The sequence below is a fragment of the Geotrypetes seraphini genome, chromosome 7 (assembly GCF_902459505.1).
Source record: "Geotrypetes seraphini chromosome 7, aGeoSer1.1, whole genome shotgun sequence".
Classification (NCBI taxonomy): Eukaryota; Metazoa; Chordata; class Amphibia; order Gymnophiona; family Dermophiidae; genus Geotrypetes; species Geotrypetes seraphini.
In genome coordinates this window covers 104,843,155-104,869,566 of record NC_047090.1, presented here as the reverse complement: position 1 = coordinate 104,869,566, position 26,412 = coordinate 104,843,155, and the positions used below count along the sequence as shown (strand labels likewise).

General features: G+C 43.9%; 1 protein-coding gene across 8 annotated transcripts in view; it reads right to left on the bottom strand.

The window, feature by feature from the left end:
* The window catches only part of MTA1 (metastasis associated 1), a 428,762-nt gene that overhangs the window by 198,511 nt on the left and 203,839 nt on the right, over positions 1-26,412 (bottom strand). For all 8 annotated transcript variants that reach the window (XM_033951860.1, XM_033951862.1, XM_033951865.1 and 5 more), the window contains 4 exons: positions 24,346-24,445; positions 7,140-7,328; positions 4,000-4,074; positions 3,350-3,408 (listed from right to left, as the gene is read on the bottom strand). In XM_033951860.1, the coding sequence (XP_033807751.1) occupies positions 3,350-3,408; positions 4,000-4,074; positions 7,140-7,328; positions 24,346-24,445 (423 nt within the window). The remainder of the gene's footprint in view (positions 1-3,349; positions 3,409-3,999; positions 4,075-7,139; positions 7,329-24,345; positions 24,446-26,412) is intronic.

Below are 26,412 nucleotides of genomic sequence, written 5' to 3'. Positions count from 1 at the left end.
CACTAACCTCACCAAAAATATAACAGCTTGCATAACGAAACTCCAATCCTGGGCCCTCTCTGTACAAATGAAGCTGAATGAGTCCAAAACAAAACTACTCTGGCTTGGCCCAAAATTAGATCAGTTACCCATGCTCATTCCACTACCTTCTGGTCCTACATTGCAGATCGAATTCTCAAGCAAAGTTTTAGGCATCATTATTAACTCTACACTTTCCTTTAATGATCATCTCAACTCTCTGGTAAAAAAATGTTTTTTTAGTCTTCCGCCAACATTTTGCTGTCCTTGTACAATCAACCATTCTTTCCAGACTGGACTATTGTAATTCCATCTATCTAAGTCTAACCAAGAAAAATCTTCAAAGACTTCAGCAGATACAGAACACTGCGGCCAGGTTGATCTTCGCAAAAAGCAAATTCAATCATGTTTCCCCGCTTCTGTCAAAACTTCACTGGCTTCCGGTGATTTCTAGGATTCATTTTAAATGTACCTGCCTAATTTTTAAGATCCTACATGGCATTCTTCCTCCCCTAATCCCACTATCCTGGAATTCTTTGAGACCTGACACTATCAGATCCGCCCACATACTCAAACTATCTTTCCCCTCATTAAAAGGTGTCATATATGCAGGTAAATTAGGGAAATCCCTTTTCTTCAAATTCACTGAGCTTTGGAATAACTTCCCTGCCCTGCTGTGGAACATAAGCTCATTCCAAAAGCATCAGAAAACCTAGCTTTTCTCCAAAATGTAAAGCTATCTATTTAAAATGTAAAGCTAGCTATCCTCTTCATAACCTCTAATTTCTTATTATGTCCTTCCCTCATTTATTGAATTACCTGTAAACCGTGCCGAGTTCTATCTTTATGGAGATGATGCAGTATACAAACTTAAGATTTAGTTTACTTTTTGTAAGAGAGATATTTCATCACTCTTTTGACCTGCTTGACAGGAGAATGACAAGCATCTCAAAATACATACAATAAACTCTGTTATCCGGCATCTATGGGGATTGTTAGATGCCAGATAAATGTAGTTTCTGGTTGCTTGAGAGTTACTATTAAAAATAGTCCTAACTAATAATATACCCCAAAACCGTACCTTTCTGGTCTGAGTCACTCTCTCATCCCCTACCCCCCCTTGTAGGTCCAGCATCTGTTCATTCCTTCCCTCCCTCCTTTCTGGTCTAGATCACTTTCTCTCCCCCCCCCACACACACATGGGTCCACTATCCTTCTCCCCTCCATTTCACCCTGCAGGTCCAACATCAATGTCCTTTCCTTCCCCCCCCCCACCATCTGTCACTGCTGTTTCAGGGGCTAGAGGGAGGGAGGGGTGGTTTTGGGTCAGGCCAGCTGCTGCTGCTTCGGGGGCTAAAGGGATGGAAGGGGATTTGAGGTCAGGACCAGCTGCCATTTGGGGGGCAAGAGGGAGGGGGTTGGTGGGTCAGGACTGGCTGCCGCTGCTGCTTTGGGGGCTGAAGTGGGGGTGTTGGGTCAGAACTGGCTGCCGCTGCTTCAGACATAGTACAGACAGCTCCAGCGAGAAGATTGCGAAGCAACCTGTGAATGCTGCTGGCCCGATGCTCCTCTGCAGCAAGGTATTTATGGTCACGGTCGGCGGGGATCAGCTGGGAGGGAAAGATGGAGGGTCATCAGCGGTTCGGCTGCACGGCGGGTGCTCAAGGGTTCTGCTGCACGAGGGATGGGAGGGCGGGAAGGATGGAAGCTGGGCAAGAGTTCTGCTGCACAGGGGGGATGGGAGGGATGGAGGGATAGAAAGATGCTGCAGAGGGAAGGCACAAGGGGATGGGTGAGAGGGGAGGAAAGATGTTACACTTGTAGGGAGAAGCAAAGAGGAAGAATTGGGGTGAAGGAGAGGAAGGGAGAGATGATCACATACATGAAAAAAATAAGCCCTACCCAAAAATAAGACCTAGTGTCTTTTTTGGGCTCCAAATGAATATAAGACACCGTCTTATTTTCAGGGAAATAAAGTACTTGTACTCAACACAGATAACCGCAGGTAAAAAAAAAATACCATAAAGCATAATCCAAGGTAAGTAAAGACTGGCACAAAGAAGTCCTTTTTAAATGTTCACACATTAGAAAAACCAGCAGCCCAACTCACTTGGTTCAATTTAACTCCATCTGCTCCGATTCCATTTCAATCTCTGGACAAAATTTCTGCAAGTCCATGACCTTAAACTCTTTTGGGTCAGATACTCCAGAAGTGAGAAGCACTTCCCCCACTTCTTCCATTTCCCAGTCCAGAGTCCCATGGTCTGGCTGACTAAGAGAAAGCTCCTGCTCTTTCTCTCTCTCCTTGACTCCCTTGAGAGCCATTCTTTAAGGAATGCCAAACCATTCCCCTTCAGCCTGTAGAGGGGGGATGGGTTTAGGCTCTCTAGCTGGCTGTGTAAAACCCTGCTTCCCTTCTCTGCCCTGTCTCAGCTTTAACGGTCCAGACATTAGTTTTGATCTTATTCCTTTGGCATGGTTACAAGTAGGTTTGGCAAAAGGTATTAATGGCTGCTTGTATTCTACATGACAATTTCTCATTACTTTCCCGCTATAATTGCAAAGGAGGTCAGCATCCAACTGCTCCGAAGAGCTCATCTGATCAGCTCTTCTGCACAGGATCTTGGTATTCGTAATGACAGATCTCGGGCTAAAGCTTGTGTGGGTGCTGGGTTTGTCACACTGCTTTGTTCTAGGGTGTTTTCCAATGCCTGTAGCAATAGACGAATGGCTCGCAGTTCTATTCAGTTGATGGGCCACTTCCTGTGAGAGGGCAACCTTCGACCGTAGAAGAGAAAACTGAGAAGCAACAGCACAACCCAGTGATGCAAGAGTCAAGAGCTGAAAAATGTAGATGACACATTCTACACAAACTCACAAGTAGATCTGAATAACCCACTAGTTCAAGACTCATACGCCTTTTGAACTAGAAGCAGAGATAGGTAAAAGTGTCCTTAAATGATTCACCTCATATTTGACTTCAGATCCTTGTGTGGTATTTCTAGCTTGACCAACTCTTTTTACTTTCCTCTGAACTGCAGTGCAGTGGTTTCTGTGCTTCCCTGGTCCTGTTTAATCTTTTTCTCAGTTCTTTATTAGAACACTGGCTTAGAGCTTGGGAGTTGATGGTTTTTATTATGTGAATAACATACAAGTAATCGTTTATAGAGATTCTTATTGCCCTGATTTTACTTTCCTTAATACCTATCTGCTTGCAGTTGACCAATGTCTTCTAAAGAACAGATAAACCTTAACCCATCAAAATCATAGGCACAAATATTAAGCACAAGAACTCGGGGAGGACAAAGTCTAAAAAGAAATAAATACTTACTAATTAGGTATATATACTTGTTTTAGTTTGCTCTCTGCTTCAGCTGCTTTCAATCGTTTCTTTAAAAAAAAAAATTGAAGACAATCAATGCATATTCATATTTGAATTTTCAAAACTACAGTACACTGACCTTACTTGTTTCCCTAGATTATTCACACAGCAGAAAAAGAACTAAAGAAGGAAGTGCAAGTACAAGTTTTCTTACACCAGGGATCAAACAATGTTCAGGAAGAACTACTTCAGTTTCATTCCCATTAAAGAGCTGGCCTTGTATAAAACTGTGAAATGAAGTTATCAATTGCTACAAATTGTGGTGCCGATTTTTATCTTATACTAAAGAGAAGTTATAGTTTATGTACGCTGAAGATAAATTAGTACAATATACAGTGTTGTAATTGGCGTTCTTTAGTAAAATATATAGTAAGTCATTTCTTATAACAGATATATATATATATATTTTTTTTGTTTGTTTGTTTGTTTTTTTGCTAAAACAGTTTTTTTAATATATACTTTTATATATATTTTTATTCACTCAAAGGGCTCAGATTTGTGTACGAGTTGACATTTATGCAACTAGTTGACATTTTGCTCTTCCTGTTAATGAACTGATATTTTTTATGGGCTCTGTTTTATGTCTCCTACTTTCTTACCTGCTGAACATATCTGTCTGTTGTTTTCCACATGTAATAATATTCAATTATACTTGTTAAAGACTTCCAGGGTAGCTAGCAAAATAAGATTTTTAAAAAGTTAGTCAAAACAATATACTACTACTTATCATTTCTATAGTGCTGCTAGACATACGCAGCGTTGTACGTTAAACATGTAAGAGACAATTCTTGCTCAATAAAGCTTATTAAAACAGACGAACAGGACTATACTAGGAAATTCAAAATTTTAACAAATTATGTAAGAATGTCTGAAGCAACCAGCATCAATGATGGGCCATTAAAAACAGCAACTTAATAAAATTCCATCATATGACCATCCATTCAAAGCAAATATGAAAAGGTTGTACAAGACCGGAAGATTAGGTTCTTACCTCGATAATCTTCTTTCCAGTAGAAAAGAACGCGAGTCCTGAACCTGTGGGTAGTGCATCTTCACCCGCGAGGAATACAGAAAGCATCATCTACATTTTCGTCTTTACCTCCCTATCATCACCGGCATTGCCCTCTCTCCTCAGTTTGAACCAAAGCAGAGATAGTCCCTCAAGGAGAAGAAACAACAAGGAGGCACAGGGAACTCCCTGATCACATACTTTTGATCTGCTCTGCAAGAAAACACAACTTATTAACAAATACAACATAGCATCAACAAGGTGGAACAAAAACACCCACTCCAGCACCACCTGGGGACAGACATCTTCCTCATCAGCAGGACTCTGCCTGAACCTGGTGTGGCAGGCACATCCACAAAAGAGGTTGCCGCTGCAACTTTGATCCCCAAAGTCAGCGTTTCAAACTGTCTCCTAAGGACCACCTTTAGCATCACTCCTCCCTCACTAGGGAGGGAGATACATTTAGTTATTTGAGCCACAGCGGAATTCACCTTTGGCAAGATAAACAGTTGCTGAAAATTCCAGAGCCATAGGATACAGTTTGGACATAGATTTTGCCACCTTTAGGGAACCTTCCAGAGTGTTCCACTGCTCAGTGATCAGCAAGGTAATGTCTGGATGCATGGGAAAAAGGTGGTCTGACGATTTCTACTGTTCAGGACTGTGCACTGTGAGGTGGATGGCTGCTGTGGCCCCAACTTCAACTCCCTGAGCACATCCATAATAACAATACAATACAATAAATCAATTTCTAGACCGCATAACCAGGTAGTTCAATGCGGTTTACAAAAGATTAGTAATACGTACAAGATGAAATAGTTAAAAGAATTAGTTGCCTAAAATTTTTTTGAAAAGATGAGTTTTCAACTGCTTTCTAAAGATAAGAGTAAGATGTTAGGAACAGATTCTTAAAGTCACTATCATGATATGCAACTTGAAAAGAAAGTTGTCGTGCATGAAATTTTTTGAACTTGCATCCTCTAACTGAAGGGAAAATAAATAAAACATGAGGTTTTTTTTAATTTTTCTGAATTGAAAAGACAAATGAATCGGTCAGATATTGTGGAGCAACTTTATAATAGAAACAGTACAGCTTAAATACAATGCGCATCTCCACTGGGAGCCAATGCAGCTCTCGATACAGTGGATTAACATGGTCATACTTCCTTTGATTATATATAAGTTTAATTGCCGTGTTCTTGAAAAGCTGCCTCACCGAAGGATCTTCTCCCTGGTCAAGTGCAAATATTGCCTCTTGACTCCCAGTCCCTGACATGGAACCGGAATCCTCCAAGAAAATAGCTGAGCTCTGAGACAATAAAGGCATGGAGTCTGACCTCCAATCTTCCCAGTTCTGTTTTGCTTGGTCACTGAAACTGAGAGCCAGCTATCTCCACAGTGGGGAGACCCCCTAGAGAGGGATCACTCACTGCTCCGATGCCGGTGTGCCCCCAGGCAAGGCAGTGCAGTGCATCGTGGACCTGTAAAATAAGCTTACCAGAGGGTAAATCCTTACACAGGTGGCCACATAGACCCTGCAGGACCTCAGTCTGGCTTCTCTTGGGCTCTGAAGCCTACGCACTTGTGTTTTGCGCCTTCGCTGTTTAAGGTCTCCAGAAGTGATTTTCTCCCTACTATCTGGACACTCTGCGCTTCCCCAGCACCAGAAGATGTGGTACACGGACGCTCCTCAGCTGACCATCCAGTCTAAAACTGGCATGATACAAGGGTAGAACAGTATGAAAAGTCAATCCCAGTCGATTCTGAGCCAAATCAAGGGGTTCTGAGGTAGATTAAGGCTTTAGAAAAAAATAAAGATTGTTTAAAATTCAAGATGGTTACCACCAGCAAATTCACATAAATGGCCTGTGGGGGCTTCCCTGAAGGTCAAAAAATGCAAGGAAAGGGGTTTTGGAGGAGGTAGCTCTGGCCCAAAAAACGCTTAAAAATAACTTTTTCTAACCTCCCACCTGATTTTCCCCATAGGAAAGAATGGGTTGTACTCACTGTGCTTTGCTGCAGCCTGACTGAATGGAGAAGACTTTCTGCCTCAAATTCTTGTTAACTATCCACAACTGGGGATCTATGAGCTTCCAGTCAGATAGACACCAACTGAGGACATCCCCACAGATTTTCACAGCGCGACAGAGGGAGATTAATTTGCAGCCGGCTCCCTGAAGCCCAAAGGGATTCACACAGGTGTCTTATAGCCTGAACTCAAGCCTCTGATAAATCAGAAGGCGAGCTGGCTCCCAGGGAAATGGACCCCAAGTCTCAAAGAATCACAAAGCAGGCTGGCTCCACAGATACACCTGGTGGTTGCCCTGCAAGCCTGCCCTTCTGGAATCTGCCTCTCCCAGGCAGAGTATGCCCAAAATTGGGGTCCTCTGAGCACCAAAGCCTCCTGAAACTGAAGAATACCCAAGAATAATTTTAAAAAAACGAACACAGCAGATCAGAACGCCACTTCTCAGTTTGCTTGCAGACTGAAAAACTGAAGAGGGCACTATATTCCATTGGTGAAGGAGTAGGAGCTGAAAGATGTGATTGACACTCTTCTGAAAGCAGTTAGCAAGCATGGGTTGATCACCTAACATACAGACTCCTGTGTTTATGTAACAGAACATGAGCTTATTTTACATTGTATAATGTTCAAATTTTGAGTAATTGTTGTTTAGAGTAATATGTGCTTTGCCTTTTAGAATTTAATTCTCAACACTTAATACTTACAAAATCCTGCTGTATATCAGTGAAGTCTTTTCCATATTTTTCTAGCGCTTCTTCAAACAGATTTGCCTCTGAGGCTGACCACTCCTCCATCTCATCTCTACACAGTACTGGCCCACCTTGTGGCACTAGTGCAGATATCGCCTTGGAAATGTCATAAATATTCTTGTGCAAAGTGTCCATAGCATGAAACTAACAGTAAATAAAAGGAAAATAAACTTGGTCAAATCATGACATGTAGGATGTTTAAGGAATGAATTGCTTCCAACAAAATGAAGCTTAAAAATAAGATCCTCTTTAACAGTCATTAAGAATCAGATGTTATCCTGAGCACATTGCTTGCTTGCTTTCTTTTAAGGGAAGAGATTATGAAGTTCAAATTATAAAATGAAGGAGATTCTAAATGTCCGTGACATAATCCAACACTATTCATCCAACTTTTTGATATAGCCTTCAATCCATAACCCTATTCCCCACTGCTCACCATTCTAGCCAGCAGATTAACCATTCCCCCTAACTGTATTCCCCACCCTAGCATCTTATTTGTCTGTTTAGATTGTAAGTTCTCTTGAGCGGGGACTGTCTCTTTCGTGACTCTGTACAGCGCTGCGTACAGCTGGTAGCACTCTAGAAATAATAGCAGTATTACTAGCAGTTAATAATAGTAGTACTGTATTCAAACTTATATGTTAAGCCCAATGCACGGTCCCAAATCACTGATTAGTGAAATGGACAGGCCCACACCAGATCCAAATCAGAACCTACTGTTTCCAAGTATTCCAACATGTATTTTCATGGTAAAATTTATTCAACATGGAGTAACAGCAAAGTCCCTTAAAACACACACACACATTACAATAACTACCGGTAGTTGGTTTTTATTTTCACTTTCACTTATCTGGGCTATAATCTGTAAATAGTGAGGACACTAACTTCATTTACCTGGGCTATAATATGTATGGTAGTGAGGACACTAACATAGCCATGCAAATGTACAAATATGTGTTTATCACTTTAATATGTGATCCAGCTTCCAAAAGAAAACCTTTTAAATGGTGATAAATCACGTGTATTTCATTTAAACAGCAGTGATTTAACATTTGGGGAAATTAAACCCTAAAGAAGAATCTTGCAATATTTGTCTATTAAAATGCAATAATCATGCATTATTTGTTGTTGGGGTTTTTTTTTTTGGGGGGGGGGAGGGGGGAGATGATGCCATGGAAGGGTTATCCAGCTAGTATGTTTTGATTGGTGCATACTACCTGGTTAACACAAACTTAATGCCTCATCAATAGAAGATAAGTGCTCCTGCATTAATTTTTTTTAAGTCAAGTTACCAAATTCCACCAAAGTTTCCAACAAAACCAGTAAAGAGCGGCAAGGATGGATAATGTGCACTAATAAATCATCTGAAAAGGCAGATACCTTAAAGGTCTCTGACCCATGAACCACCCCCTCAATCTCCGCGTTTAACAGTATGTTCCTAATCAACGGATCCAATGTAAGCACAAAAAGAAGAGGTGATAATGGGCAGCCTTGTCTAGTTCCCCAAGACACTGCAAATAAGTCAGAAGCACAACCATTCACCACAATTCTTGCCTGAGGGCTATGATAAGAGCACCCGGACCGCTGATAGAAAGCCTCCCGAGAATCTATAAGCCTGAAGCACATTGAACACAAAGGCCCAATTAACCCTATCGAAGGCCTTTTGAGTAACAAAGGTTATGAGTAACAAAGGCAACAAGTCCTTCTTCACCTTTTCCAAGGACAGTAAGATTTCCTAAGGTTCTTTGACACTGACCAACCATGAACAAAACCCACTTTAGGATCTGCTAATAGTTGTGGTAAAACTTGGGCCATCCTATTCGCTAATATCTTTGTGAAAAGCTAGGCCTCAAGGGTATGCAGAAGATGGGCTTGTAAGAGTCCATAGATTGAGGGTCCCTCTCAGGCTTCAAAAGCACCACCACTAGGGCTTCCCGCAGAGAGTCCGGTAGGGTCCCCTCTACAAGAAAAGAATAAACACTGTGGTAAGGCAACATGATATGACCGATTGTGGGATCTTATCAAATCCAGCCGAGAAGCTATCTATTCCTGGTGATTTACCCAAGGTGCTCAGCCCAATATTGGCATAGACCTCCTCATCAGTGATTGGGGAATTGAAAACTCTCTGCTGTGCCTCCGAAAGAACAGGGAAAGTGACATTAGAAAGATCGAGAGTATTATCCAGACCCGGAACATCTGGAGCAGCATAGAGATCTGCAAAAAACGTTTAAAAGACCTGAGTGATATCCAAGTCTGATCTAACCAGGTCCCCCTTTTTATTCCCGAGACGCAGTACCCTTTGGGAGCCCTGCTCCCTGGCAACAAGTCTGGCTAAGAGAGAGCCTGTCTTAATGGCATGTTTGTATAGTTGAAATTTATAATACATAGCAGACTTCTTGGCCCTCTCATGCAGGAGCTGATTGAGAGTAGTCTGAGAAGCTAGCCATTGCCGATCCAAACGTGCTTGCTTTTCTCATCTCTTTATCCCCGCCTCACCAGCCTTTCTCTTGTGAGAGGTATAATAGATGATTTCCCCCCAAAGAACCACTTTCGCAGCGTCCCAAACCAGGAGTGGCTGAGAAATTAAATCGTGGAACTTAGGGTCATAATATAGAGCCCTGGGGAACTTCCAATACTTAGACCTAGGGATACTGTCCACCACCTGGAGCTCCAGCCACACAAAGGCATGATTGGAAATACAAGAGGGACCAATCCCCATTGCCTATAAGCGAGAGGAAAGAGAGGAAGAGATCAACAAATAGTCAAATCGAGATTGGGACCCATGAGCCCTGGAAACATGAGTATAGTCTCGCTCATTCAGAAAAAGGAATCTCCAAGATTCTAGCAACTCCAAGGAATCACAAAACAGAGTGACACTCTTAGAGTAATCGATAGGCGAGGTTCCAGCATTGATAGATCTATCTAACAAGGAATCAAAAACAGTGTTAAAATCCCCTCCCATAATGATGGGTGAAGTCATAGGCAAATGTGTACACCATATTAAGTCCCAAAAAATATTTTATCATATTTATTCAGAGCATACATATTAACCAGCACCATCTCCTGATTATTCAAAGATAAGGGCCACAATATATCTACTCTGTGGATCTTTGCACACAAAATGCTTTTCCACAGCCAAATCTTTCCTAAACAGGATGATAACCCCAGCCTTCTTAGATTGAGCTGGATTCTCAATAGTGTCCCCCACATAGTTTATTATGTTCTATCGTGCTCAAATGGGTTTCCTGGAAAAGAGCTATACTTGCTCTATGGTTCTGTAGGGTCTGTAGAATCTTCCTATGCTTGACTGGGGAGTGTATACCCCCCGCATTCCAAGAGAATGATCTTAAGGGACATCATCCTTTCTTAAAAGATTATAACTAGCCATAATCCCATCAAGAAAGGGTGGGGCACCCCAGCCTATGCTCCCCCCATCATACTCATCCACCACACACAAAATCTCATCAAGATTCATATGCCAAGCAAACTTAAACCCTTCACTGCATCTACCCTACTCCCCCATCCCCAGAAGCCATAAGGTCTTCCCTCCCATCCCCCCTCTCCCTTAACCCGAAGTGAGCTAAACAAGCTCTTACAGTCACTGAAGGTGTCTGCTTGCCCCCTAAAAGTTCAAAACAACTAAGGAGCAGCATACCAGTTTTCAACATTTAGTAAAGACTTAAGAAAAAAAGAAAATAAATACGGGACTATGATCGTTACTGGACCTAGTGAGAAAAACTCTCATACCCACAAAGTCCCGCACAGGTCCTGTTGCAGTAGTAAACGGTCCACAGCAAGATCTACTAGTCCAAGAAAACAGAGTAGAGAACCCAACTCCAAGGAGGAACTAGAGATTGCAGTATCATGTCGTGGTCGAGCCAGACCCCATGGTATTCAGGAAATCTTGTATCCTGCCGGGTAGTCTCAAAAAACAAGTCATGTCCTTCTAAGTACACTCTCAGCCTTGCAGGGAATAACAGGGAGAATCAATATTCTTAGCCACTAGAGCCGAACAGATAGGAACGAATTCCCTCCTTGCTGCCGTCATTTTTGCTGAGTAATCCTGGAAACAAAGAATCTTATGTCCCTCATGAGTTCTGTGCCTGAGCGAAGAGCCCGTAGTAAGGCTTGCTTATGGGCAAAATGGAGAAGACACAGAATAACTGCTCGTGGCTTAGCTCCAGCTGGAAGAGCAGGGCCCACACGATGCACCTGTTCAATCTGGAGTGGCCCTAATTGGGAGTCAAACTGCATATGCTTGGTCAGCCAGGATTCCAGTAGGCGAGGCAAATCATCTTCTCTAGAGCTCTCAGGTATACCCAGTAGCCTTATATCATTCCTTCTTAAACGGTTTTTCAAATTATCAACTTTGTGTTCCAGTTCCAGTTTGTAAGTAGCGCTAGGTCCCTCCTAAGTCGAGGCACGATCTTCCAAAGTGCTTCCACCGTGCTCAACCTTGCTTGAATTTCATCGCTCTCCAGCCCCATATTGTCCAAATGCTCGTGTGTAGCCTCTGTGCGGTCATAGAGAGCCTGCAATTTCTTATCAAGCGCCGCTTCCACAGCCACTGTCACCTCAGCAGTAATCTCTGCCATCCACGCAGCACACACCGAAGAGTGTGGCAAGAGAATCCACCATTTTGGGCGCCGGTCCCTTCAGATTTTTTGTGGCCATAGAGCAGCGACTGGAATTTCTAAGCCCAGACACTTTTGTTTGGCAGAAAAGCAAGTTCCCGGTGAGATGCAAATTGAGAGAAAAGTAATTTTAATTAGCTGTTATTAAGCCATTATTGGGGAAAAGCGCAGAGCTCTGCTAATCAGCGTCCTTCCCGTTGCATGACACCTGATAGAGACATTTAAATACCTACATGGCATAAATGTGCACAAGTCGAGTCTTTCATTTGAAAGGAAGCTCTGGAATGAGAGGGCATAGGATGAAGTTAAGAGGTGATAGGCTCAGATTAAGGAAATACTTTTTTACAGAAAGGGTGGTAGAAGCATGAAACAGTCTTCCAGAAGTGGTAGAGACAGAGACTGTCTGAATTCAAGAAAGTATGGGATAGGCATGTGGAACCTCTTAGAGAGAGGAAGAGATAATGGTTACTGCGGATGGGCAGATTGGATAGGCCATTTGGCCTTTCTCTGCCATCATGTTTCTAACTTTGTAGGCACATTCTATAAAGTGGTGAGCATCACTTCTAGTGCATGCATCTCAAATGGGGGCATGGCCAGGGGATGATCGTGGGCATTCCTAAAAGTTAGGTGCACTGTTACAGAATATTCTCAATCCAAACACATTAGGTATTTAGACCTGGTTTTCCTTGGTCTAAATGGGTGTACCTAAATGTTATGCCACGTACAGCAGCTAAGCATGATTCTATATATAGCAGGAGCCTTTTATAGAATCACATTGTGCTATTCTGATTGTACCAAGTTTTTGGTGTCATATATAAAGAATTTGGTCCTAAGTGCAGAAAGATGTTCTTTTCTAATTTGTGCAAGAAATATAGCTAATGATAATGTCCACAAACTGTGTTATCTGTTTGGGGCCTACTTGACCAAAAGGAGGATTGCTATGTGTACAACAGAATGTTCCCAGTGGTTATGAATAAGCAGCATATTTGGCTTTGAGAACATTATGAAATAGAAGATCTCTCAAATTTTAAATTTATTCTTATTTGACACACCATGCTTGAGAGACCCTTCAGAGTAATTTACATATCATATTAGTAAATACGATAGTAAAATAATACAAATCTTAACAGAATAGGAGATAGAACTAAAGTATTATGCTAACCATTGTAGTTCCCAGGGCCATCCTACATAGGCGGCAAAAGCAAAAGCTAGTAAGATGTTAACTAGAAGTGTCTAAGAACAGAACGCTTTTAGGCTGATTTTAAAACCTTCTAAAGCGAAGATAAAGAGAGAAAGCATTCTAGAATTTGGGGTGTATTGCACTGAAGATCTTGAATCGTACAATATAAAAGCAGATATGTCTGAACGAAGGGACTACAAAGGACTAGCATCAGAAGGCCTTACTTTACCTGCGCTGATTCAGATTGATAATATTCCTCTACAATGAACCGCAAGGTAATGGCGGAAGAGAAATCACTAATGTAATGTACAATAGGTCTCAAGCATCAAAATCCTCGGAGTAATACTAGACAACAAACTAAAATACCAAGATCACATAAGTCAAATAATAAAAAACTGCTTCTACAAATTGTGAATGATCAGGTCATTAGCAAAGGTGTTGGATCCGCTGGCTCCTAATATTCTTATGCACTCCCTCATTTCAAAACTTGATTACTGTAATTCATTATTAAAGGGAATCACTCAAAAACAAATAAGGAGACTACAATTAATCCAAAATACCACAATAAAAATTTTAATAAACTCAAAAAAATATGATCATGTAACACTGCTTCTAAAAAATGCTCACGGGCTGCCAATACCTCATCATATCTTGTACAAAACTGCACTATTATCATTCAAGATCCGCCAGGCTAATCTTCCTACCTTCCTAGATAGACTATTGATACCATACACTCCTTCCAGATCTCTGCAGTCGACTGATCAAAATCTGGCTGCACTTTCCCGAACCTTCTCCTTCTCGCGCAGGAACGGGGGGGAGGAGACAGAGAAATAAAGAACCTCTTTGTGTGCAGTGCACCTCTTTCCCCCTCGCGCTCTCCTCCCTTTTTTTTCCGCCAGGATACTGGCAGCTCCTCAGGTGTGGCTTCCTCTTTTTGAGCCTGACTGGATTGCATATTAAAAGGAAAGAACACATGGATTTAAAATGAGAAATATAGTATGTAATCCTTTGAATACTCCTGGCAGAAGTGAGCGAGATCAGAAAAACAACTTTCCAGGTGAGAAACTTGAGATGAGATGTTGCCATTGGTTCAAATGGTGGCTTCATCAACCTAGAAAGAACTACATTAAGGTCCCAGACTACAGGAGGAGGTTTGAGAGGTGGTTTAACATTGAAAAGACCTTTCATGAATCTGGAGACCAAAGGATGAGCAGTAAGAGGCTTCCTCTTGACTGGCACGTGAAAAGCTGTAATAGCGCTAAGATGGACTCTGATAGAGGTAGACTTGAGGCCAGAGTGAGACAGATAGAGTAGATAGTCCAACACCAATTCCACTGACAAGGAAGTTGGATCATGATGATGATGACGGAGATACCAGGAAGAAAACTGAGTCCACTTTTGTTGATAACATTGTTGAGTGGCCGGTTTCCTGGAGGCATCAATAATATCATGTACGGGCTGAGAGAGATGTAATGAAGTCAGCCCGAGAGATACCAAGCTGTCAGGTGCAACGATTGTAGGTTGGGATGAAGAAGAGCTCCTTGATTCTGTGTAAGCAGAGTAGGAAATATTGGAAGAGGTATGGGCTTCCTGGTGCTGAGTTGAAGTAGAAGGGAGAACCAATGCTGTCTGGGCCACCGAGGAGCTATTAGTATCATGGTGGCCGATTCCTGTTTGAGTTTGAACAGAGTTTTCAAGATAAGAGGAGTGGGAGGAAACGCATAAACAAATATTTGCGTCTAGTCTAGGAGAAATGCATCTGCTTCCAGACGGTGAGGAGAGAAAAGCCTGGAGCAGAACTGGGGCAACTTGTGATTGTGGGGAGCAGCAAACAAGTCTACTTGAGGAGTGCCCAAGTGTGTGAAGATATACTGAAGAGTTGTGGAACTGAATATCCATTTGTGAGGCTGAAGAATTCTGCTGAAGTTGTCTGCCAAGGAATTCTTCTCTCCCTGAATGTAGACTGCCATTAGGAAAAGGTTGCGGGTTGTTGCCCAAAGCCAAATCCTTTGAACTTCTTGACAAAGAGGAAGAGAGCCCGTACCTCCTTGCTTGTTTATGTAGTACATTGATACTTGATTGTCTATGCGAAGGAGGAGGACTTGATCGTTCAGAAGATGTTGGAAAGCTCTCAGCGCATAATACATCGCTCGGAGCTTGAGCAAACTGATGTGAAATTTGCGCTCTGTGGTAGTCCAGTGACCTTGCGTCTGAAGACCGCTCAAATGCACCCCCCAAGCGTATGGAGAAGCATCTGTTGTGAGCAACAGTTGATGAGGAGGGAGATGGAAAAGGAGACCTCTGGATAGATTAGAGGTCATCCACCAGTGGAGCGACTGCAGAAGAGATAAGGTTACAGAGATATGCTGTGATAACAGATCTGTTGCCTGAGACCACTGAGAAGCGAGGGTTCACTGAGGATTGCGAAGATGCAGTCTAGCAAGTGGGGTGACATGAATTGTTGAGGCCATGTGGCCCAGGAGAACCATTATGCATCTCGCAGAGATTGTTTGGAGCAGAAACTTCTGCTGACAAGAGATAAAGCAAAACGGTTAGGCGATCTGGGGGAAGAAACGCCCTCAGAAGAGTGTATCCAGAATAGCCCTGATGAACTGGAGACGTTGAGTCGGCTGCAGGTTGGACTTTGGGAAATTGATTTTGAAGCCTAAGACTTGAAGTAAAGAAATGGTGTGAGTCATCACCAGAGCCACCTCCTATGACGACGAAGCCTTAATCAACCAGTTGTCCATATATGGAAACACCTGGGGACCTTGGGATCGGAGGGCTGCTGCCACTACAATTAAGCACTTTGTGAAGACTCTGGGAGAAGATGCCAGGCCGAATGGAAGGACTTTATACTGGTAGTGACAATGACTGATTTGGAATCAAAGGTACTTTCTGAAAGCCAGATGTATTGGTATATGCGCCTAGGCTTCCTTGAGATCCAGAGAGCATAGCTATTCGTTCTGAGCCAATAGGGGATAGAGAAGGGTGAGAGAGAGAATTCGAAACTTCTCTCTGACAAGATATTTGTTGATGGCCTGGAGATCCAGAATGGGTCGCAGTCCTCCAGTCTTTTTCAGGACCAAGAAGTATTGGGAGTAAAAACCTCGATGCTGTTGAGAGGGAGGAATTTCCTCGATGGCATTGAGAAGAAGAAGGGATTGAACCTCCTGGAGTAGTAGAGAGGTCTGTGTCAGGTTTAAAACAGACTCTCTTGGAGGATGGTCTGGAGGAAGGGTGTGAAAATGAAGGGCATAACCCTGATGAATGATGTTGAGGCCCTAAAGATCTGATGTTATGAGCTCCCAGCGATTGATGTAAATCTGAAGACCTCCCCCTATCGGCTGAGGCAGAGTGAGTAGCAGAGGGAGGGTGGCTATGCTCTGAAGGAGCACATCAGAAAGGCTGTGCAGGCTTTTGAGGAGCAGCCTGTTGTTTAGATTGTTAACGTAGATGATGTCTCTGCCTACGAGGTAGAGGAGGAGCAGTAGGCTTTGCAGTATATCTGCTCTGGTAAGAAGAAGCAGGTTTAAATGGACGAGCAGATAGAGGCTTCTTTTTGGGTTTCACCAGCACATCCCATCTGGTTTTGTGAGCAGACAGCTTTTGGGTGGCAGTGTCAGTAGAGGCTCCAAACAGCTCATCACCAAGGCAAAGAGCATTGGCCAGATAGTCTTGGTGGTTAATGTTGAGGTCTGAAACACACAACCACGCAAGACGTCTCATTGCCACCGATATAGCTGCCACTCAAAAGGTGAGTTTGAAAGTGGCAAAGGCTGATCTCACCATATATTTACGAAGCTGTAGGACAGTAGAGACAAGAGACTGAAAATTTTTGGCTTTATGTGCAGGGATGTATTTTTGGAAAAGAAGAAATTATAATTTCCTGCCCTGTTCGCTGAACTTGTCTATGGTCCTTTCCTCTCTGCCAGGAGGTATGGACGCATACACACTAGCCCCAAATGACTTTTTCAATGTGGACTCCACCACTAGAGACTCATGGGGCAATTCAGGTTTGTGAAAAACTGGTAATGGCACCACCTTACAGAGAGATTCCAACTTTTAGGGGGCTACTAGCACAGAAAGAGGAGTCTCAAAGTTCTTATAAAAAGTCTCTTGAAGTATGCCATGAAGAGGAAGCTTTAGCATATCCTTAGGGGGAAGGCTGTAATCAAGAGTTTCCAAATATTCTTTGCTATATTTGGAATCCACCTCTAAAGGAATATCCAGGCTCATTGCAATTCTGCGCATGAACCTAGAGAAGGAAAGCTTCTCAGACGATGCTCTGGTTGGTGAACGACAAGAAGAAGCAGAAGAATCGTCCTTTGTAGGCTCAGAGTCCCCCACAATAGGTCTGAATCTCTCAGTAGGAAAGATGAATGGTGAGATCGGTGCCAATTGCTCGGTGTCGAGGCCTCAAGATGCTTAGGTTTGCGTGAGGCTTTGTCTGCCCGTACCGGTGTGGCCTCTCTTGATGTGGCAGAGGAAGACCGGTGCCGAATTGGTGGAATACTCGACTCCCGTGTCAAGGATGTCCGCACCGGATGAGTAGTAGTCACAAGAGTGGCCGAAGCCGGGAGGAACTCAGACCGGACCGTCTCCTGGAGAGTCGGTGCCATCAGCTGCACAAGGGAGGACGGTACCAACATGTGAAAATGTTCCCATAGTTCTTCCCTTAGCAAGTTGTCAATCTTCTGCTTAAGGGAAAGAACCGGTACCGATTGCTTTTTAGCTGGTAACGTTGACTTAGCAGCATGGTCCGGGGATGAGGAGGCCGAAGTAGAGGCACTCATCAAGAACAGAGCCATACATTTGCGGGACTTACGGTAAAGGGGATGGAACTCCTCTCATATGAGGAAAGAGTAAAAAGGTTAGGGCTCTTCAGCTTGGAAAAGAGACGGCTGAGCAGAGATATATTTGAAGTCTACAAAATCCTGAGTGGAGTAGAATGGGTACAAGTGGATCGATTTTTCGCTCCGTAAAAAATTACAAAGACTAGGGGACACTCGATGTAGTTACATGGAAATACTTTTAAAATCAATAGGAGGAAATTTTTTTTCACTCAGAGAATAGTTAAGCTCTGGAACACGTTGCCAGAGGATGTGGTAATAGCAGATAGTGTAGCTGATTTTAAGAAAGATTTGGACAAATTCCTGGAGGAAAAGTCCATAGTCTGTTATTGAGAAAGACATGGGGGAAGCCACTGCTTGCCCTGTATTGGTAGCATGGAATATTGCTACACCTTGGGTTTTGGCCAGGTACTAGTGACCTGGATTGGCCACCGTGGGAACGGGCTACTGGGCTTGATGGACCATTGGGCTGACCCAGTAAGGCTGTTCTTATGTCGGCAGGACTTGACTCACTGCAGCTTTGACCTGCATCCCAGAGAGGGAAGTGGAAGGCTTCTTAGCCGGTTTACCTAGAGACATGGTGAATTGTGACACCGGAGTTAAAGTTGGTGGATCCACCGTAATTGAAGGTCTCAGTGTCATTTTGGTCGGTGCAGTCTTGGTCGGTGCGGGTGGTGTCGGAGATGAAGTTGGCTCCACTTCCACTGCGGTGCCAAAAAGCTGTTTTTGTTGTAGTAACCTGTTCTTTAGAGTGTGCTTCTGGAGGGAGGAGCAACAAGAGCAGGATTTGGGACGGTGTTTGGGCCACAGACACTGGAGGCACCAGTGGTGAGGATTGGTGACGGATATGGCCCAAGCACATCGATGAGCGGGATGAGCGGGACATGGATGGAAAGATCGCCGTGGAAAAATCGAATTCGATGGTGAAAGGCCCCACTGGGCCGAAAGCCCACAACAGCAAAGGAAAAAGAAAAAAAGAAATCTTTTCACTTTTTTTTTTTTTTTTAAATGAAAACTGTGATAAAAAGTCACAATCTGCAAGAGCAGGAAGGCAAGCGAGAGAAAAATTTTCAACGGCCGTTGAAAAACTTGTCTTTCTAGCTCCGCGGAAACTAGAAAACTGAAGGGACTGCACACCTATGTTGGGCGGGAAGGCACTCACACAGGCGCAGTGCAGGCTGATCGCGAACTTTCTAAACTTAAAGTTGCAATTCACTTTTCAAATGTCCATACTGGGGTTCCATTGGTGACGTCACCCATGTGTGAGAATATGCTGCCTGCTTGTCCTGAGATAAATTATGTTATGGATCTATAATGATAGTACAGTAACCCCAACTTTTACCACCCAGGAGATTCAGCTTCCTAAGCCATTTCTAAAAATGGCAGCTGCTATAGAAAATGTCCCCTGCAATGGCACCCCTACCTCAAAGGTCCACCATACCACTCCATACCTTCAAAAATCCATGGTGGTCTAGGAGTGGACAGGAACAATCCAGTTGCTCCTGCCCTGCCAGTGCCAGGATCCAACATGGCCCCAGCGACTCCCTAGCAGTAGTCTCAAGGGTCATCTTTCCATATAAGGGCTTCTTTTGCTCTCATATGGAAAGATGAACCCTAGGGTAGTATCATAAGGCTACCGCTAGGGGTTGCTGGGGCCATTTTGGAGTCCAGCACCAACAGGGCAGGAATGACCAGAAATCACTCCTGTTCAGCCCCTAGACTGCCATGGATTTTTGAAGGAATGGGGGATGGGGGAATCAGAGGCTAGTGAGGTGAACTTTTGTGGTGGGGACTTTTTCTATAGCTACTGCTCTTTTTAGAGATAGCCCAGAAGAGCATCGGGCCATTGCCTAGCATCTCAGTGCTCCCAGGCTGATAGACTAACAGCCTTTGAGGTGGCTTGCAGAGAGCATTATTTCTTTACCACTGGAGTCAACAACAGAGAACCTGCAGGGTGGTGACTCCTGTGGTACATCACGATGCAGTAAAGTTCCCCTTTTGCCATACCTTGAGAACTTTGTGCCTTATGGTACTGGACTATCACTTTTTCTCCTTTATCATCAAATTAGTTCTGTAAGTTATAGTTAAAAATGAACCATTGTGAGCAGTAGGGAAAATTAGGTTCTTACTTCAATAATCTTCTTTCCGGTAACATGGCATATAAGTCCTGATGATTGGGTTAATTTCCCCAACCGTAAGCTGTGCAGAAGGAATCATACACTGTTTCTTCAGGTCTGCCTCATTGCTCAATGGGCTATACTGCCTCTCTTCAGTGTGTACCAAAGCATTCAATAACCACTACAATAGGAAACATAAGAAGAAGGGGTACAGGGAACTTCTCCAACAAGACACGTCTACTCTGTAACAAGTACACAGTTGAGTCACATTATTATGACCACTGCCTCCCTCTGACATCAGGGACGTACACCTAATGAACGAATGCACAAGTTGTGCACAGACTAAATGAGTGTATATAATCAGGAAACTACAAATTGTACAGAATACTGCTGTAAAAATCATATTCAATCTAAAAAATATGATCATGTCTCACCCCTTCTTCATAAAGCCCATTGGCTTCCTGTCTAACACAGAATAAATTACAAAATCCTTTTATTGACATTTAAAATTCGTCCAAGCAAACAACCTGAATTTATTAACAGTCTAATCATACCTTACTGTCCCATCTAAAGCCCTCCGCTCAACTTCTCAAAATCTCTTAATGATTTCCTATTTAAAGCACATCAATACTATTAGATCTAACAATTTTGCTGTAATCGTCCCTTCTCTTTGGAACGCCATCTCTAATCGTCTTCATTTAGAAGTATCCGTTTCTCATTTTAAAAACAAGTTAAAAACATTCTTATTTCAAGATGCTTTTGATAACTAACTGCCCTTATTCGGATCCCCTCCTAATGTATCTTTCCTTTTATGTTCACTTTCCTCTGATTATTGTAATTCTTCCCATTTTTGCCCTCATGTTCCTGTTTGTCTAAAGTTTGTATATTATTTGTCTTACTAACCTCATGAGGTCTATTTTTCCAAAGTTTTTACCTATACTTCTGTAATTTTTGTAAAAAAAATTATTTGTACACCTCTTAGAAGTTTGATTGAGCGGTATAAAATTTTTTAATAAACATGAGACTTGAGATGTTGCCAAAGTCACTCCCTGAATCAAAGGAGCTTTGATTAACCAGTCGTCTAAGTAAGGAAAGACTTGAAGACCGTGGGATCGGAGAGATGCAGCCATTACAATCAGGCACTTTGTGAAGACTCTGGGAGAAGATGCCAGTCCTAACGGAAGTCTTTGTACAGATAATGACGCAAATTCACTTGGAAGCGGAGATATTTTCGGGAAGCTCGATGAATTGGAATACGAGTATAGGCTTCCTTGAGATCCAGAGAGCATAGCCAATCGTTCTGATCCAGCAGAGGATAGAGCAGAGCAAGGGAGAGCATTTGGAATTTCACCTTGATGAGAAATTTGTTGAGATCTCTCAGATCCAGAATGGGTTGCAGTCCTCCCGTCTTTTTGGGAATCAAGAAGTAATGGGAGTAGAATCCCTGATGTTGTTGAGAGAGAGGCACTTCCTCAATGATATTTAGGAGGAAGAGGGATTGAATCTCCTGAAGTAGAAGAGAGTACTGTGCAGAATCCATAACAGACTCTCTTGGAGGATGATCCGGAGGAAGGGTATGAAAATGGAGAGCATACCCATTGGAGGAAGGGTATGAAAATGAAGAGCATACCCCTGTCGAATGATGTTAGAACCCAGAGATCTGTGGTTTTGAGTTCCCAACGACTGCTAAAATGTTGAAGCTGTCCTCCGATTGGCTGTGGAAGAAGATGGAGAATAGGAATAGTGGTTATGCTTCTGAGGAACATGTCAAAAAGGCTGTGTAGGTTGTTGACATGGTTGTGGCTTCTGTTTCCTAGACTGAGTAGGAGGAGCAGGTTTAGCAGTATACCTGCGTTGATATGATGAAGCAGGCCAGAAAGCTCTAGGAGGTGGAGGCTTCTTTTTTGGCCTTGACCAATGTGTCCCAATGGGTCTCATGGACAGAAAGTTTATGAGTGGTCCTGTCCATAGATGGGCCAAAGAGCTCATCTCTCAGGCAGGGTGCATTGGCCAACCTATCTTGATGATTAACATCAAGCTCAGAAACACATAGTCATGCCAAGCTTCTCACAGCCACCGACATGGCTGCTGCACGTGAAGCGAGTTCAAAGTTGTCATACGTGGTGCACACCATATATTTCCGCAGTTGGAAAGCAGAAGCAATAAGTTGTTGAAATGCTGAAGACTTGCGTGATGGAATGTATTTCTGAAAAGCTAAAAATTTTTTTATCAGGTGTTTTAAATAAAACGAAAAATGAAAATTGTAATTTCCAGCTCGGTTGGCCAACATGGCATTCTGATATAGGCGTTTGCCAAATTTGACCATCACCCTATCCTCTCTGCCAGGAGGGGCAGAAGCATAGACACTAGCTCCTGTAGTTAAAGTGGATTCCACAACCAAAGATTCATGAAGGAGTTGAGGCTTGTCAAAGCCTGGGAGAGGAACCACTCTATACAGGGAGTCCAACTTTTTAGGAGCCACAGGAACACAAAGAGGTATTTCCAAATACTTATAGAAAGTCTCTCTCAAGATGTCATGTAGTAGAAGTTTTAGTAGATCTTTAGGTGGCTGGTCATAATCCAAGGCCTCCAGGAACTGCTTAGAATATTTAGAGTCCGCTTCCAGAGGGATTGAAAGCTCTTCAGACATTTGGCGAAGAAACTTGGAAAAAGAGGACTGCTCCAAAGTAGGCCCTTGAGTAGAACGTTGAGGCGAAGATGAAGAATCCTCATCCTCAGAAGAGAGTGGTTCCTGCTCTGAGACCCCAAACAAATCAGAATCATGAATGGAAAGGGGACGGTGTCGAAGACCCAGTGCTGAAGCCTCCAGATATTTGGGCTTACTAGTGGCTTTGCGGGACCGCACTGGAGTCGCCTCCCTGGATGTTTGTGTCAAGGACAGCCGGTGGAATCAATTAACACCCTTGTCAATGGTCTCCGCACCGGTGGAGCATCAATTAGAGGTGCGGTCAGAGTCGCTATCTACTCAGACTGAACCGCCTGGAGAGCCGGTGTCAACTTAGCCTGTACAGTCGGTAACGGCGCAGCCATAAGTTGGGCCGGCAACAGCATTTGAAAATGCTCACCCAATTCCTCCTGAAGCAATTTATCAAGTTTTTGCTTAAGGGAAAGCACCGGTATCACTGGCTTTTCTTGCCGGTACCTCTGGTGCAGCACTCCGGTCTGGTGATGAGGAAGCTGATGTCAAGGCGCTTACGGCACTTTTTCGAGGTCAGCATGACTCGACTCAATGCCATTTTGACCCGAGTCCTAGATAGGGTAGGGGAAGGCTTCTTAGCTGGCTTACTCACAGGAGGTTGCAACACCAGAGATGTTTCTGCCAGTGTCGACATATGCGGTGTTGTCTTGGTCGATGCCGATGTCGGCTCCCCCTCCATAGCGACACCAAATAGTAGTTTCTGTTGAAAAAGATGGTTTTTCGAATTCCTCTTCCCCGGGTACAGGTTTCCGTGCGGTGCTTCGATCCAAAACACCGGAGACACCAGCGATGTGGGTCAGTCACAGAGATGGGCCGAGCACAGCGACCGCACTTCTTAAATCTCGTCTGCAGGCAAAATCGAAGAACACCGGGTACAGGTTTCCGTGCGGTGCTTCGGTCCAAAACACTGGAGACACCAGCGATGTGGGTCAGTCACAGAGATGGGCCGAGCACAATGACCACACTTCTTAAATCCCGTCTGCAGGCAAAATCGAAGCCGAAGGTCAAGGTGGTACAATAAGCCCCGCCGGGCTGAACCTGCGAGAGAGATAAAAAGAAAAGTTGTTTGTTTGTTTTTAACCAGAAGTAAAATAAAGAAATAAAGAAGAAAAAACAACACGAAAATGACTGAAAAGTCACCGACGCGAGAGTGGAAAAGCAAAAAAGTTTTCAACAGCCATTGCAATGTGTCTTCTTAGCTACGTGAAAATTAAGAAACTGAGGGACCGTGCACCTACATTGGGCGGGAAGACACTCAGGTATGCACGGTGCGGACTGATTGTGAACTTTCTAAACTTTAAAGTTGTGATTCACTTTTCAAGTGTCCATACCGGGGTTCCATCGGTGATGTCACCCATGTGGGAGAATATGCTGCCTGCTTGTCTGGGATAAAGTGTATGATTCCTTCTACACAGCTTGGGGAATTTAATCCAATCATTAGGACTCATATGCCATGTGCACCAGAATTTACCTTGAAATGTTTCCGGGCCAATAAATCTAATTTAACATAATGTTCAAACTCAACAAAATATATAGAGATCTGTTGAAGATCTGCCCTACTTTCAATACTTGAACAGTCAGCAATTGTTTACTTCTTTCTGCATGGTACATATATCTTCCTCCAAATAATCCTTAGGTTTGTCACCTTCTATTCTTACCAATGTGATGTCCCGAGAAGCTGCTGCAGCACTCATGTGTAAGCTTGGCTGTCTGACTGAACTACTGCAGTCTAAAGCACGGGCAAATGTACCTACAGAACTGGATACAAATCAAAGAAAAAATTACACTCAAGTGAAAGCTGAATGCTAACAATAGAAAACAGCAGTTTGGAAAATAGTATTTATTTATTTAAAAAATGTCTATACCGTTTACAACTAAACGGTTAACAAGGTTATCTACTATAATAAAACCCTAAGCGCATGCGCACTCTTACCGGTGTATTTCGAGATCCGTAAGTCCGTGGCCGGCAAGAGTGCGCATGCGCGCTTACTACAGCACTACACAACAGCCTGATACAACTTACTACAGCCCCACACGCTTACAATCTGTGCCACTTGCCAGCAGAGAAATTTTAAAACGCGGCCCTCCCTGCTCTCCAGCAATTTCTTCTAAGTAATTTGCCGCCATCGTCGCCCCCCCTCCCCCACCCCTGGTGCATCCCTCCCCAGCGCACACGAACTCCCGCTGACCCTCCCACCGCGAGACAACCGTCAAACCTCCTGGCTCCAGCAGCGGCCGAATCACACTATGCTCTGATTTCCTCTGCCGTGTCTCTGATGATGTCATCAGAGATGCGGCAGAGAAAATCAGAGCATGGGAAGGCCGCGAAGCAGCGTCTTTAGTGTGATGCGGCTGCTGCTGGAGCCGGGAGGTTTGACAGTCATCTCGCGGTGGGAGGGTCAGTGGGGTCGGCTGCACGGCAGCGATAGTGGCGGGGAGGGGGAGAGGGAGAGGGTTCTACTGCACAGGGGGATGGCAGGCAGGCTGGCTTCGGAGGGTGGGGGTGGGACAAAGTAAGGAAGGCAATGAGGGGGAGTATGGAAGAGGTGCTGCTGGACCAGGGAAGAGGGATAGGGGGAACAAGGAAGAGGTGCTGCTGGACCGGGAGAGCAAGGAAGAGGGACAGGGGGAGTAGGGAATAGGTGCTGCTGGACCGGGGGAGCAGGGAAGAGGTGCTGCTGGACCGGGGGAGCAGGGAAGAGGTGCTGCTGGACCAGGGAAGCAAGGAAGAGGGACAGGGGGAGTAGGGAAGAGGTACTGCTGGACAGGGGGAGCAGGGAAGAGGTGCTGCTGGATCGAGGGAGCAAGGAAGAGGGACAGGGGGAGCAGGGAAGAGGTGCTGTTGGACCGGGGGAGCAAGGAAGAGGGACAGGGGGAGCAGGGAAGAGGTGCTGCTGGACCGGGGGAGCAGGGAAGAGGTGCTGCTGGACCGGGGGAGCAAGGAAGAGGGACAGGGGGAGCAGGGAAGAGGTGCTGCTGGACAAGGGGAGCAGGGAAGAGGGACAGGGGGAGCAGGGAAGAAGTGCTGCTGGACAAGGGGAGCAGGGAAGAGGTGCTGCTGCACAGGGAAGTGGGGTGAGGGAGGGAAATGTTGCTGCACAGGGAAATGGAGGGAGAGGGTATGCTTCTGCTGCCACTGTACAGGGAAGTGGGGTAGGGAGGAAAATGCTGCTGGTGAGAAAAGGGGGCTGGGGCTGAAAGGGAAAAGATGGGAGAAAGGAGCTGGGGGGTAAAAATGGGTTTGGAGCTGGAGCTGGGGCTGAAAATAGGGGACATGTGATGGAAGGAGGCTTTACTAGTACCCGTTAATGTAACGGGCTTAAACACTAGTACATACATAATCTTAAAACATCATAAAATAGACATATTATATTATATATTAATTTACTGTTGTCTATTCATTTCTGAGATATTTGCTCTTAACTTTCATGGGAGCTAAAATTTAAGTCTTAGGAGCAGGGGGAAAGTATTTATTTATTTTAAAAGTTTTTATACCACCAAAAATCTCAGCGGTTTCCAGGATAATATACATAAAAACAAAAGTACACACACTATTTTGTTGAGTAGTATGGATAAAAAGTACTGCCTTCTTCACTTCTTCCATTACATCCATCTCCAGCATTGATTTTTTTCCTTTCAATTACTTCAATTATTTTTCTGCCTCTTTGACAAGATTTCAATCTTACTACCCAGTCTTCAATTTCCTTCTTTTTACATCTACCTTA